The sequence below is a fragment of the Oreochromis aureus genome, linkage group 11 (genome assembly GCF_013358895.1).
Source record: "Oreochromis aureus strain Israel breed Guangdong linkage group 11, ZZ_aureus, whole genome shotgun sequence".
Lineage (NCBI taxonomy): Eukaryota > Metazoa > Chordata > Actinopteri > Cichliformes > Cichlidae > Oreochromis > Oreochromis aureus.
Window position 1 is genome coordinate 9,565,855 of NC_052952.1, and position 15,875 is coordinate 9,581,729.

The following is a 15,875-nucleotide window of genomic DNA, read 5'->3' on the forward strand; positions in this document are numbered from 1 at the left end:
ACCACTAGTGGTATGCGTATCACAGTTTGAGAACCCCTGGCCTAAGCAAAATGTATATTTACATCTGTAGTGCGATTTCAATCAAATCACTTTTATTGTCACATCACATGTGCAGGTAAACTGGTTCAGCACATGCGAGTGAAAGTCTTGTGTCCAAGCAACAGAGGTGTGCAAAATACAATAATATAAGAACAAGCAAAATATAAGAATGGGTAAATCTGAGAATTATAAAAATAAATATATGTACAAATATAAGAGTGTATGTGCATTACTGAATATGTATACTAAATATGTATATATACATATGCATGTGTGTGTGTGTTTGCTAGTGTGTGTCTGTAGCATTTATGTACAGTATGGAGTGCATAAGGTTGAAGTTCTGCTAAGTGACGGTGAGGTGTCTATGAAGTGTTCAGCAGTCTGATGGCCTGATGGAAAAAGCTGTCTCTCAGTCTGCTGGTTCGGGACCAGATACTGCAGATTTAGATTTTGTCCGAGATGCAGCGAGGCTTGTAGATATGCAGGGAAGCTAAAGCTGAGGCAGATGTGTAAAACAGCATTAACTGTGGGCCGTTAAGATCAGCTTAACATGATCATTTTCTTTCATGGTGGCTATGCTCGACAAAATGCATCAACCAACTGGTTATTATGTCACTGCTTTCTTTACTGATCTGAAGAGCTGGACTGACTGTTCAATGTGACAGGTGCTTTGTGGTAATCAATAAGAATCTTACAGTTGACTTCACTGGATAAATAACAATGTGGATGAATGCCTTTACTGACACAGTAATTAAAAGTAAAGGTTTAAAGACATCCCTTTTATTAAAAAATCTTACTTACTGCAAAAATGGTGACCTATAATGGGTAACAGAACTGTCATCAGCGACATTTAAATCAGAAGCAAAGTTTTCTAATAAAAATGTGGTTAAAAGCACAGACTTAACTGGCTTGGTTTACTGGCATCGTGCTATGAGTGAGGATATAAAATCCAGAGCAAGCATTGTTTTTAAATACTGTATAATACTTAAATATGATCAGTTAAGTAAAACCAGCTGATGGAAAATGTAATGACAAATGTTTTGTCTTGCTTTGTTTTATATTTGGGACAGTTCTTAACCCAGTTTACAGCATGATTTAGCAGATATACATTTCCCCTTGCTAAACACAGAATGTTTCAATTTCACAGGCTTCCCCTCAGTTCCTTTATCTGCTGAACTAGAATACTTCAAAATGTGTGACAGGACCAGTAGTTAACCACATTTCTGCAAGTTTGTTTTCTGCTTGTTCAGCAACTTCAGCAAGTGGTTATTGATGCGTCATACTTTCTTCAGTCCTGATGGATTCTGTTTTCAGACAGGGTAAAACATCAGGATGGTGTCTGGCTAATACGGAAAGAAAAATGGATGGTGACAGAAAAACAGAGATAGCTTATACTAGACAGAATGGCCTGCATCCCTTGCTGTGGTCTTTTAAATCTTTATAGGGATTTTTGTGTGTGTGAGAGAGAGCATGTATTCATATCTTTGTGGGGACCAAAAATTGGAAGTTTACTATACTTGTGGGGACCAACAGCCCTTTGTGTGTGTGTGTGTGTGTGTGTGTGTGTGTGTGTGTGTGTGTGTGTATGTATGTGTGAATAGATATATGATTTATGGTCATCTGTAGAGACGTATGGTCATGCATGACTGCTAGTTGGATCACTAGTGTTTGTTCATGATGTGAGTGCTAACAGAAATAGCAGGCTGAATTGTGAAGTGTACAGGGATACTCTCTGCTCAGGTTCAGCCAAATATTGTAAGAGTGATTGGATAGAGCTTCACAGAGCAAATGGATAATGGCCCAATGTATACTAGAAAAGCAACCAAAGAGTTTCTCAAGGGAAAGAAATTGGATTATCTTCAATGCCATGCTTTTCAGTGAAGACACTGAATACATAAAGAACCCCAAACAAGCAACAACTGAAGACGCTAGAGCAGGGGTGGGCAATCTCAGTCCACAAGGGCCGGTGTCCCTGCAGGTTTTAAATCTCACCTTGGGTCAACACACCTGAATCACATGATTAGTTCGTTACCAGGCCTCTGGAGAACTTCAGGACATGTTGAGGAGCTAATTTAGCCATTTAAAAGAGCTGTGTTGGTTCGAGGACACATCTAAAACCTGCAGGGACACCAGCCCTCGTGGACTGAGATTGCCCACCCCTGCGCTAGAGTATCGGTCTGGCAGAGCATCTCAAGGGAGGAAGCAAGGCCTTTGATGATGACTATGGGTTCTGGACTTCATGTAAAGAATTTTCATCCAAATACAAAAAATAATCCTTATGTAACTTTGTCCAATTCATAACTGGGCACTAAAATAGCTGCAATTCATGAACAGATGATGCAAGACTTCTCTTTAACATCTTTAATTAAAGGTATGAGTGTAAACTTTCATTTTACATCCAGTCTTGGCAGCGCACAGAAGAAAAATACACAAATAAATTGAAATTGCCCAACATTTACAGATTTAATGTGCTATATGTGCATGCCGTTGAATGCATATGTATAGGTTTGTGCATGAGTTTTCTAAGGCTGTGTTGTCATTCTCAGTTTAAGAAGCAGCACAAATAGAATAGGCCTGCTGAGCCTGACAGCCATAAGCATCCATCATAATGAAACTACCTTTAATGAAACAAGCTCAGGAACTGCCCCCAGACACACACACACCTACAAGTTAAGCACACAACCACACTAATAAATCATATATAATCTGTGAAATCTCACATACTAGAGTGCATTTTGGATGTAACAAGAGCACATCACAAGAAAGCAACACCAAAAAAAATTAATAAATAAATGACACCCCGCTAAACAATAAACATATCACAGAACTTAACTTTGAGTGAGAAAAAACTGAGAAATAGTCTGGAAACCGATGAATTTTCACAAGAAAGCAGCAACAGTCACTGACACAGTGGCATTTTTTGCAGACACATGCACAAACAAATGTCTGTTATTTTTAGAGACTGACCTGAATGTATGTTAGATACTGGTCAACACTGGAGCACTTTGGGATGCTGTAGCCCTTGTAGAAGCTAAATGCAGGTCCAAACATTTCCTCGCTGAACCACACCTTGGCAAAGGTGTTGAGGAGGCGCTTGTCATAGTCGTCGGTCACACGACCACCGTATTGAATCTCTCCAATCATGTATCGAACTGTGTTCCAGGACACACCCTAAGGAGATGATAAAACAGTGATAAAGGATGATAAAAAATTGTTCATGAATGTGCAATTTGATTTGTGAGAAGATTTAATACATACACAGAAAGTTCTAAAACTCCCAGCAGATGGTTGATGTTGTTATTGACAAGTATTTACAATATCCTTTGTTTAAATCTCAACCCTTTTAACATTTGTTTGTGGTCAAGAGTCCTAATCACACAGAATAATAAGCGTCACTCTACCTACCTTCTTAATATCCATGTCATCAAGATGGTTTTGAACAAACTGGACAGTGGCATTAAAATCAGCCTGGTTGAACTCATAGGGAATATTCCATCCCAGGGGGCCATATTTCCTTCTCTCCTGAACTGTGCTGTGAAGAAAGGCTACTGCATACAGCATCGGCCTCCACTGCGCCATGTTACTGACATCCAAAAGGTCCTGGTTTATACCTGGACAGGGACATGCAGGTCAAAAAGATGTACTGCATGCCCAAAAGGAGGCCAAGTGTAACATCTACAGAAAAATGTGAGCTTTCAATGTCAGCATTCAAAGCAATAATCCATAACTGCATAAAGTTAGTTACTTCTAAAACCAAGCATTGCACAAACATGCACACACAGATTTCCTTTTTAGTGAACACTCAGGATTCGTTGTGTAAATTTGGGAGAAAAGATAATGAACTGAATATGTCAGTCAAAATAATACCTTCTTCCTGAAATAATACCAAACTCCAATTACTAATCGAAATCAGAATTCAAGAGCTGAACATAAGCTCTCAATTCCCCTCCAGGAACCATGTCATCTGAGCCAGGAAAAGACAGCTGGTTCATACATTTTAAAGATTCTTTTCTTTCTTCACCCTTATGTTTTGGACCAAAACACAGACTAGATACTCAGACTTGTTTAAATTTTTACCAACCTTGGGTAACATGGGTAAAAAAAATACAATGAGATACAATAAATATAGCATCAAACAAGTGTTTCTCCCACATTTCCATCTTTTTATTCACTTACTTATTCCTATCATGGATATAATGGAGTAGAGGTCTATTTGTATATCTGCATCTCCAAATGTACACATCAATATTGGAATATAATTCATTCTCTTAGGTCCTCTTTCTTTATCACATAGATAACTTGGATCTGTTAAACTGGGATTAATATTTCTGGACTTGTTTAATGTGAGTTTAAGTGAGCCAAACCTACCGCCATATGTCCTCTTAAGCCCTGCCTTGAGGCCCTGTGGTGGTTCATTGGTGAACTTGATGGACATCTGGAGAAGTGTGATGGGAAAGTGTCTGTGGACCTCAGTGGTCATCCAAAGGCGGAAGCTGTCGTTGACAAAATCTGTCTCTGTCACAGTGTCCATAAGCTCATCCATGAAGTCCAAACCCAGGTGGCAATTCTGGAGTAAGGCCCAGCCACCCTGGACACAAACACAGTAGTATGCCTATCATCTATGTCAAGGACTATAAATGATGAGTTCAAGAAACCCCTTGATAATTTTTATAAATTCCAAACCACATTTTTAGAGACAGAGCGTCTGTATTGCTTACATCTGCACTGCTAAAACAACAGTAATATCTCACCACTCACATTAGCCATAGTTTGTTGCAGAAGCTTGCGTGCGTGAACCTCTTGTCCTTGACCCATGGAGACATATCGGGTCTCAATTTTCAGCTTCTTCCCGAGTGCTATAATGGAGTCAGTTGGATCTGAGCCCATTGAAAGGAAGCAGATGAGAGGTGTTCTTGGGTCCGATTCCTCCCACATCTTCTCTAAATCAAGAATCACCCCTTCAGTGTATTTCTCCCCTACTGCATCCATTATGTATTTACGGGCCTAAAGGGAAGAAAATGACGTAAAGCAGATGTAATTTTTTTGAATGCTTTGTAACGCAAAGAGCAAAGAGTTGAGCAAAGTAGTCCAATAGTATATACTGGAATAAATTTACTTTCTAGAAAGCTGAGAACTGAGATAATTCTTCAAAGGATTTTCTTTACTGGCTAACTCTTTTTACTCTTAAGGCTAGGCTGGACTGTGAGTACAACAAAATAAATTGGACTCCAGGCTTGTCTTCAGTGGGCCAGAAAGCTATCCATCAGTAAAACTGAATATCTTTTAGCCACTGTAAATATTCAGGCACAGCAGGCTGCAGGGTGAAAGCTGTTAAAATAACACAAGCTGCTTCTTATCTCAAGAAGAGCTTTGACCAAGCAGCTTTCTGTGAAGATTAAGAGATTATACATTCTTGTTTTGTGCTCCGTGTCTCATTTATGTAGCTGTATTTTTAAGTCAGCAGGTATCTTTTCCCAAGCTTTAAGCCTTTAACTCTCAGATTAGCAACTTTAAGCCTTTTCTCTTTCTTTAGTGGTAATTATTAATTTTAATTACAGTCTATACTATTGAAAATGCACTATGATAGAAGTAGATTTACATTGCCTGTTCTACTTGTAGTGTTGTATATTATAAAGGAGGCAAAAGCATGACCAAAAAACAGAACAGACAACCAATGTTTAGCTTTCTAATTAAAGAAAATGGATTGGGTGACGCTTAGCCATCCTATGCTGCTATAGGCTGGTTAGACTTTTCTGATGCTTTTAAAATTTACACTGCCAAGGACCCAGGTGGCAATTCTGGAGCACTGTCACCAAAGGCTTGTTCACAGGGGAACTTATAATAGTTATTACAATATTTATGTAATTAATATAAAGAAAACTGAATTTAATAATTTTTACTGTACTCTATAGCCATGCATGTCTCTCCTTACCTGTGCAATGGTCCTGTCAGGACACCAGCAGCGTATGAGGAGCAGCCGTCTAAAACAGTCAAGAGACTGGTCATAGGAGTTGGGGACCACTTCCTCCTCTGGGGCCTCCTTGTCAAACCAAGCCTTCCACTGTTTCTCATTACGACTTATCTGTAAGAAGACTTATCTGTGAAAAAAAGCTCTGACGTGGGAAACAAATATAAAACGGAGCAAAACTTTGACTGCATTACAGCACATCAAAATCTGCAGAAAAGATAAAAGAAATACTGTGAACACTTCAAACATATTTAGACACAAACTGATCCTCAAAGTGGCCAACAAAAGAAATCTAATAACAAAACAACAAAGAAGACAAAAAAAAGATGAAATGTACCCTATGTGTGTGTTAAATATCATAATGTATTCATTATGCACGCCACAAATTGCCCAAACAGTACTAATTAAGGACAATGATGACCGTGTGCCTTTCTGCACCAGTCTGTGCCGATTATTATCATTTTTGTGCAGTCTTGTATATTTTTAAACACATGTTGTAAAATATAGGTAAGAGGCTGGAGCATTACATCTAAATCAATACATTATATAAATAATATCCAATCCAGCATTTGGAGTTTCTTGTGTTTTGGTGGCATTTTGTATCATGGTTTGTTTTAGGTTCATTAACAGTCTTAAGTTGGTCTGTTTTGAGTTACTTATATTCCCTGTTTGGTTCCTTGTCCATTAAGTTCCCCTTGTGTCTCTGCCCACTGTGTCTCTCTCTGTGTCTCGTCTCCCTTAACTGTTTCCGCGTCCCCCTCGTTGCCTCCTCCCGTTATCTCCCTGGCCCGTCTCATTTCCCTGAATTTTCTTTCCTCCCAGCTCCCATGTCAAGTTGTGTGACTTGGTCCCCACCTTAGTGCTTTCTGTTTTACTTTGATAGTCTCCTGTCTGGTGGGCATCATGTTCAGTTTCGTGTCCCCATGTCTCGTTAGTTAGATCACGTTCAGCTGTGTTCCCTCCTGTGGTTTGTTCCTTCGTTTGCCCTCATCTGTATTTATGTCAGCGTCTCAGCGTCTCCCTCTGTCCTGCGTCGCAATCTCCCTCATTTCCCCGCTGTGTGTTCTGCCTGCCTGTGTGGTTCATGAGTATTCCCAGTTTAGTTAGTTTTGTATTCCTGGCGTCCGGCATTAAAGCTGTGTATTCTGAATTAAAGTCCTGTGTGTGAGTCTGCATTTCTGTCCTATCCTGCCTGCTTCACACAGCAATTCATGACAATATAGCTGAGGTCTCATGCATGGAAGAAGTCTTATTTATGGCACTTCATTTTATAACGAGCACAGACGGACACAACATGTAACACGTGACCTAACCTAGATGATTATGCAATAACAGGAGGCCATGACACTGTTGTAAACACCATGTGCTTCCAAGATGCGATCTGCATGTGTGATAGCACAAAATATGCCAACAGATTGTGCTAATATTGTTATGTTTATCACAACGAAGCACAAAGGAAACTAGACTAGCAGAAGTAGCATGGCAATAGCCTTTTAACTGTATAACAGTAGATAAAGCTCATCAATATAGCTTTTAACTCTCACATACTTTAGGATCCAATTTAGAAAAAAAAAAAGAGCAAAATTGAGGATATACCCAAGACAGTTTAGCAGTCGATCATAAGGTAACACATACATAGTGGAGGGACCAATTATTTGATCTCCTGCTGAATTTGTAAGTTGCCATTTTGTAAGTTTCACTTCCAATAAAATGAAAAAACAGTCTCTATTTTTAATGGTTGTTTCATTTCAATTTAGAAAGACAGAATATCAACCAAAAATCCAGAAGAAACACATTACATAAAAGTTACAAATTGATTCACCTATCATTGTGAGAAATAAGTATTTGATCCCCAAGCAAAACACGACTTAGTTCTTAGATGCCCTTGTTGGCAAGCCCAAATTACTTTCTACAGTTCAATGCACAAGGTCATTTCTGAAGCAGCAGTAATTGTACTGTGCCCAGTTCTAATGCCAGACTGAAATTCACTTAACACATTATCAAGTAAAGACTGTTTTTGCTCCAAATTTATCAGAGATTCGATGATTTGAGACTGAGAGCAAGTGTTACTCTTCAAAACTGAAGGCTCACTTTTACATAACAGGTGAAATAGGCAGTTTTCCAATTTTTTTGTTGGAACAAAAACATAAAGGAAGCAAAAATTCAGTTTAATCCAATTCAATTAGATTCTAATTGAGGTTTATTTTTATTGCTAACTATAGGCTTTATCAAAAAGGAAAGTTTTATTTATCTTACAACAGAGGGAGTGTCTCTGAATTAAAATTAGGAGCTTGCTGTACAAGATAATTTTTTAAAATAAGATGGTTGCAGTTTGGTCTATAATTAGATGAGACACTTAGATCAAGCAAGGAATTTAAGAAGTGGTTTAATGACAGAAACCTTAAAAGCCTGTGTTATGTATCCTGTTAATAGTGACAAACGAATTATAATTAAAATTGTAGTATCACCCTGGCTACAGAGGTGAAAAGAAACCTGTTCCTCTTTTCCTCATTCAGTTGTCCTGCCTTTACAGAGCATCCAGTGTAGTACAAAGTGAAGACGTATGTAATGGGGAAGGCTTTAGAACCCAGGGGACCCAAGGGAGGGTATAAAAGAAGAAGTAGCAGCAGGTGCTCTTCTTCTGTCATTTGCACTGACGAGCAGCTGTGAACAATGGTTGTGTGAGTAGGTGAAGAGCCTGAGAAGTTTTAATTGTCTTCTACACAAACGGTTGTTTTAAACCTCTACAGCAGAGGTTCGAGGTACAGGCTGTTTTCCTTTTAGTGCTTTTTTTGAAACTCGTTGAAATGTATTTGATATTTATTGTATTTTATGTTTTTAGTAGTGATTATAGAAGACAAGCCAGGTGTGCAGCAAACACAGTTGTCTGCTGGAGGTATGTTAACTTAATATATTTGACATTAAAAAAAAGTATATTTATGCACTACAATCTAATTTATATTGTATTGCCTCCTGCAGGACAGGCTGCACATGTGAATTTGTCACCGTTTTTTTCCTCCTCCTTTTGTTGCGTTTTTCTCCCAAGTTGGTTTTAGAGTAGGGTCACCTTTTAAAACAGTTTTTTTTTATGACGGGTTTGTTTTTATTTCTACTGGGCTGGTGCAATATTAGTCGGGCAATGTGCAATCCCTGAGCTGGGCTCTTTACCTTAGGGGAATTGGGTCTTTTAGAAAGGCTCCGTGTGGATTTGCAGTGAATAAGTTTTATTAAGAGTGATTTTAGTGCCACCGATTATTGCCTGAACTAAAACACTTAGTGCATGCGATAAGTGTTCTGTTGGGCTCGTATTTATTTGGGGTGGATTTTTCTTTTAAAGCAACGAGCATCTGGGACCACCGGGGTGGAGCAAGCCCTCAGGTGATAATTGCATTGCTGGGAGGTTGCACCAATAAGACTATACTGTGGTCGTTAGTGACCTTTTCCATTTTGATGTTTTAGGCCTTTTGCAAACCCTTTGTTTTCTTATCTGACTGATATCGACCCTCTTGTCCCGTTTATTCTGGGCTCGTTCCTGTAAGAGCTCTGGGCCTGAAAGTTTGCACAAGTAGTATAGAGGCCCTTAGCGGTTCCTTGGTGGCTTTTACTCGCTACACGTAGAAGATAACTGAACATTTTTAAACATCATCGCTAAATGCTTGACTAAATCTCAAAACTGAATAACACCGAAAGCCACACCTGTCCTCACAATAATACTGCAAAAAACTAGCCCATTCACTTACACCATTGGTGTGTATCTTATACAATCCAACAAACATTGGGATCATGAAGAAATGCACAATGCCAACTTCAATGTCACTTTGCTAAAAGCAGAACAGTTAGAAATATATTTTAACCTGGAAACCTGCAGAGCAGGGGGCACAAAGTCCCCCACCTCGTTTTTTTCCATCACCTCCCTAAGCCAGAGCTATTCACTTTACTTTGCTACACAACCACAACATCCAGGGAGACCTGGACTGCTTATTTAGCCCCAAAATTACAAACTATCAAAAACTTCAGGTACAGACACATATGGTGGTCAAGTCAGAATCATAAATTACCCTAAATCAGTATGTTTTTATCTTTAGTAACAACAGCATTGCCATGGATACCTGCGTTAAATCGAACAAACTTGGAAAAAATTAGGCAGGTTTCCTAATAAAGCTGTATTAACATCTGAACAACTAGTTTCTTTAAGAAATGAAGTAACTTCAAAGGGATAAAGCAAGCCCTGACTCTAAATCTCAATAAAATGTACCTTTAAAATATTGCTCATATTTAGGCATGTGTGTAATCTTGACAAATAGTATGCCCTTTAATGACTACTTACTGCAGTCAAAAAGCTACCTGCTGCTTAACATTAAACTGAGAGTTGCTTATGTTTGTCTATTAGCCCTGAAAGCACTAAAGTATTTTAGGGGTTTAGTGCTTTGCTGAAGAGTACATTAACAGTAATTACTGATAAAACAGTGTGTTACACATTTACACATCTGAAATGCTAATCCAACTATCCCTGTGATTCATGCATAAAAAAAAAACATGTCTATTTCCAAGTGTGCACACACATCCACATGACTTTCACATTTTAGTAAGGACTTTAAATTGACATATTGCTTTCCCTAACTCTAACCATCAGAAATAAAAGCTTAACTCTAAATCTAACCATAACCTAATTGTAACTCTAAAACCACAATCTGAGCCTCAAAAATGCCTTCAAATTAATGAGGACCGGCGTCCCCACAAGTCTAGTAACATGGTCCTCACATAGATGTTCAAACAAGTACGCACGCGCGCTCAGCCAAAAGTATTTGACTGGAAGTTTCTCTAACTAAGCTCATTTCACAGAGCACTGAGTTTTGACTCCATGGGGACCACAGTGCTGTCATTCATCCACAAGGGTGTGTGTATTTGAGTGTGAGTGACAGTCCATCATGATGAGTGTGTGTCTATGTACAAGAGGGAAATGAAGTGAGCCATGATGAGACTGATATTGACATGCTTACTAGAGCAAAGAAGAGCTGTGAAAAGTATTTAATAAGCACCTTGAGACAACTGTTGTGTATGTGAGTGTGTGTGTGTGCAGGTGTGTATGTGATAGATTAGAACTGCTATCTGAAGACTTAAAAGATAAAAGTCCAAGTGGGTAGATTTTCTGTAGGCTAAAGGACACTATCATACAGCTGTCAAGGCATGTCTTAATTGATCGAGTGTGTGTTGTACCTGATCCAGTATATCAGCGAACTGCCAAAGTTTGCTGAGCTCTACAAGATTTAGCCAGGTCATGTCAAGGATCCATTTAGCTGGTTTCTGGGGGCAAGCCTTCAGATCCAAGGATGCACCTCCTGAATAATATGAACAATTACAGATATAGACACCTGCAAGTATAAACTGGAGGATCCAATGTAAAATATTCAATTTTAAAATCCCAAAATGCATAACAAATGTAAACATGTAAACCCAATCTTCAAAAACGCAGAAAAAGTCATCAGAATTGTGATTTGTTGTTTATCAGGCCGGAGCTGACAGATGGTGAAGCTGCGTGCATGCACCAGACTGTGGCTGTTCTGGTTCTGCCAGTTGCCATTGCTGGGTTTTATCCCCACAGTGAGGAGCACTCCATATCATATTCAGTGAACTGCTACAGTGTCAATATGTTCAAATTCTGCATAGTTTCTGTCATGAGGTTTAAAACAAGTCTACTCCTTGAAATAAACAATAAATATGGTTAAAAAAAAAAGAATAGCAAACAGCAGAAACAGATGGCAATTTTAACAAACCTTGAGGCTGTTTTGATGTGAATGATAGCTTTACAGAAACCTTTGTATTTTCATTTTTATTTCAAAATGGTGTTTTAAAATAAATTTTACGAAAAAGTAGGGAAAAACAGTTTTTGTCCAGATAATTATGTTTCAGAAATTCTGTCTGTTCATTCTAACAAGCCAGAAGAAATATCATAAACATGTTTACAACCATTTGATAATTCAAACAGGAAGTAGAGCGTTGTTAGCTAAATGATCTATTCGTAAGCAGTTGTAGAATCACCCATAGTGACTTGCAGAATTAGCAATTAAACCTGCATCACTGTTTCCAAACGTCTGACGTCTGTTTCTCCACAGACGTCAAGTTGCCACAGCACAGTGATGACGCATGTAGTCGTAAACAACTGACGTGTGTCATTTTTACAGTTTTTATGTAATCTCTGCTTTTTTTCAGCCTTTTTTTAGCTTTATTGATAGATATAGTGAAGAAATGACAGGAAAGCATGAGAGACAGACAGGGCACCCGAACCTGGGCAGGCCGCCCCCAGCCACACGGCACGCACCCGCCCGCCCGCCCAACGGACCAAGCCAAACCAGCACCTGTAATCTCTGATTTTCTGATGGCTTTTTACCTGCATTAGTCAACTAACCACACTATCAAATGTTAGACTGCATGAATTGTCATCTGTTGCCTCACCCCCCCGACCCTCACAATGTGGCACTACGCTAACACACACCTGAATGCTCCACACCAGCAAACTGACAAAAGTTTTGCTTTTACAGAGGTTCTGACATTTGGTGATGATTAACTGATCAAGTGCATCTGATCAGCACTACTTGGCTGCCATTACAAGCAGTTTTATTTAGATATACATACAAAACTTCTCCATACTACAAAAACTGTTTTTGACTTGTCTGTATACAACAATTTGAATAATTCATTTTTTTCCTGATTGAAAGGTGATTGATCCTCTAAAGATTAAAAAGATGAAACTATATTATGCAGAGATTACATACACTATGTAGGCAAAAGCACTGGCCCACAAACACTTTAACTACAGGAGCCGCTCAACCATGGAAACCCATTTTATGAAGCTCCCAGTGCACACTTTTTGTGCTGATGTTAATGCCAGAGGAAGTTTGGGACTCTTTGGTTTGGGACAATTTGTGAGTCAGCACAGCATTGGCAGCCTTCATGCACTGTGTCTCAGTACTCGGTGATCCCACCCTGTAACTTTACATGGTCTAACACTTCGTGGCTTAGCTGATGGTGGAATATCTAGGAGTGAAGAAATTTCCCAAACTGACTTGTTGCAACGGTGGCATGTTGTTAAATTCTTAGTACTAGGAATCTTTGTTAATGCAGGCCATGTTTTTTCACAGCTCAGTGCAGATGTGTTGAAACTCACAATTTTGGGTCTTAGCATTTTTATCTTTTGTTTTCCTGCGTGTACTGAATAGATTTCATTTGGTGTATTTTAGCAGATCATAGAAATATTGTTGCATTGTTTGATGTTATTTCATGTAACGAATATTCTATTCTTTATATTTGTAATATGCAGTTAAATACCTAATAAAGATTACTTATGCACATCTAAATGCCAGTGATCAACATGAGTTATGACCCCACTGAAACATTCCAAATAGTCAAACTAACTGAAAAAAAGAAAACCCATGGTTTTATGTGCTCACAAAAACAACAATTTACCCGTACAAACAAAACCTTCAGTGTTTGCATCTGCCTCTTACCTTTAATGAGTGTGAGGAACTCCTCGTGTTTGACCTTGTTGCTTTGCATGTCTATCTTCAGCGTCATCAGCAGAGTGAAAAGAAACTTGTGGTCCTCATACAGGCCCCGTGCTGCGTACTTATAAACTTCAAAGGTCATGAACTCTATGATGTTGGCGATCCGTTTACTCGTGATGGGGCTTTTAGAAGACCTTTTCAGGGAAATAAACAGGTCTTCTAAATAACATAGCAGCTTGAAGATTCTGTTACTACTGGCAACTGTAATTTTATGACATAGTAAGAGTGAGAACTTCTCTAAAATCAAATATAAACTACTAGTACTGATTGCACAACTTCATTGAGTAATAACTTGTAGGTTTTTACATTAGCAAGGTATGGTGGTTTAAATGCACAATAGTTCCTTGATTTGAAGTTTGCGAAGACTTTCCAAGATACATATAAACACAGAACAAATTACTATGGGCAAACCAATTCATTAAAGGAAGCAGAAAATGGTAAATGTCAGCGTATCCTCACCTGGCCAGAGAAAGGTCAAAAAGTCCCAGGAACTGTCTAAGAGACGTCTGATACATGACATTCACCATACTCATCTCTGTAATCAGGAAGTACAGGATGCTGCCCCTGGTGGCCACTGAAATCACACAGAGACACACAAATGCACACAAACTCCGACAAAACAAGCAATATCATTCATGAGCACATTTTTAAACAGGTTTTTAAAAGGATGTTCTGTTAACTGCAGCCTGTATTTTTAAATTAAAAACAAGTGTCTCACATTTTGTGTGAGTATAAAGCTCAAGGGCTCATTGTCACTGCTTCATCTGAATTAAAAGGAGAACATTTGTGTAAATGAAGGCTGACTGACACTTTGCAGGCTTACTTTCACCAAAGAAAAACACACAAAAAAGGGGGAACTTTGTTTTTAAATCATTTTAACTTACCTGGCCGGTACTCCTCTCTGGCTGCATTGATCTGGATCTCAGTCTCTGCGGCAATCTGTAATTTCTGAGTGACTTCTTCAGCTGTACACTTCGTGTTGCTAAGGACAAGAATCAGACTCTCATCATCAACCAAGGAACCCTAAAAAACACACACACACAAAAAAATGGTAAAAATGGTTATTTTTCATAATTTATCTCTTATAAAGAAAAAGAGAAGAAGTAAAAGAAGGCTGCAAACTATTTCTAGTTTTAATTAAAAAATGAGAATGCACAAAACTTGGCCCCAATCTCACCCGTGCAAATAAATACGACATTTTCTCATTGGTGGCAATGTAGTTAACCATTTCTAAAAAGAACATTTCTGACACATTGCGGTTTCTTGCCTGTGTGCTGGTCAGTCGGTAGAGAAGACTGTCTTCTAGTTCCTTCATCTTTCTCTTGTTAGATGTCACATCTTCCAAGAGGTCTGTCCTCTCCTTCTCCAATTCCTGGTGTCATAAAAGCAAAGAAAACACAACCACATGAGACGATATAGCTGCAGGATGGTGCTAGAGAAAGCCTGTCATTAAAATCAAAGGTCTGTGATTCTGCATCGCTCTGATGAGTGGATTCTGTCTGTGGCTTTAGACTCTTCTCTGGTGCCTGTCTATCGTGGTGGCCTCTGGTAGCCGTCTATATTATTCTTACTAATATCTGCAGCCGCGTGAAGGTCAAGAAGCTGAGATATTGGCAAAAAAATTAATAAGTACCTTATCTAAATGAATAGATGAGCAGAATCCATGTGAAGAATAAAAATGCCCCGAGGGGAAGGATAGCCTCGGGGTAATGATAAGACCCGTAAACCTATGTTGTCACCCTTTTCTCCGTAGTCCTAAGTAAGCCCCAGCAAATGACTCCAGCTTACCTGTGAGTGTCCAAAAGTGTTATTTCTGCATTGGGGAAAGCAGGTCTTATCAAAATTTACACCACAGTCTTGCCTGCTGGGAGCATAAATTTGACCAGCATGTTAAACCCCTTTTAGAGTATGAGAGACAGTAATTTGACATTTTGTTCTGAGAGTGCGAGAGATTAAACTAAAACAAGATTTGTCTTGTTATCTAAGCCAAATTTAATGGTGCCTCATAAGTAGGCAGACTATCCACATCACATTAAACTGACTGCCGTTAAGCGGGTATAAAAAACACTCACCAGTTACCACTTCTAAGTGGCAGGTGTGTTTTAAATCAATTATATTGCTATTTTGATTGGAGATTAGAAGCATATTTTTCTAAGAACTGCTGTGTTGGACATTATTACAGCAGGTTTTTATCGATGATAAATGCGCTTTACATAAATATTAATATAATATAATATATATGTTTAATATGAATGCACAAATACTTATGAAAATGCTTTTTTTTTTTAAACATTTCCTATAATTTT

General features: G+C 38.6%; 1 protein-coding gene across 1 annotated transcript in view; it reads right to left on the bottom strand.

The window, feature by feature from the left end:
• Window positions 1-15,875, bottom strand: part of dnah5 (dynein, axonemal, heavy chain 5) — a 94,527-nt gene that overhangs the window by 10,026 nt on the left and 68,626 nt on the right. Inside the window, exons 74-83 of the mRNA XM_039619475.1 lie at window positions 14,837-14,941; window positions 14,454-14,592; window positions 14,029-14,143; window positions 13,513-13,703; window positions 11,225-11,346; window positions 5,972-6,121; window positions 4,798-5,043; window positions 4,408-4,627; window positions 3,445-3,650; window positions 3,007-3,210 (exon numbers count right to left, since the gene is read on the bottom strand). Of these exons, the coding sequence (XP_039475409.1) occupies window positions 3,007-3,210; window positions 3,445-3,650; window positions 4,408-4,627; window positions 4,798-5,043; window positions 5,972-6,121; window positions 11,225-11,346; window positions 13,513-13,703; window positions 14,029-14,143; window positions 14,454-14,592; window positions 14,837-14,941 (1,698 nt within the window). The remainder of the gene's footprint in view (window positions 1-3,006; window positions 3,211-3,444; window positions 3,651-4,407; window positions 4,628-4,797; window positions 5,044-5,971; window positions 6,122-11,224; window positions 11,347-13,512; window positions 13,704-14,028; window positions 14,144-14,453; window positions 14,593-14,836; window positions 14,942-15,875) is intronic.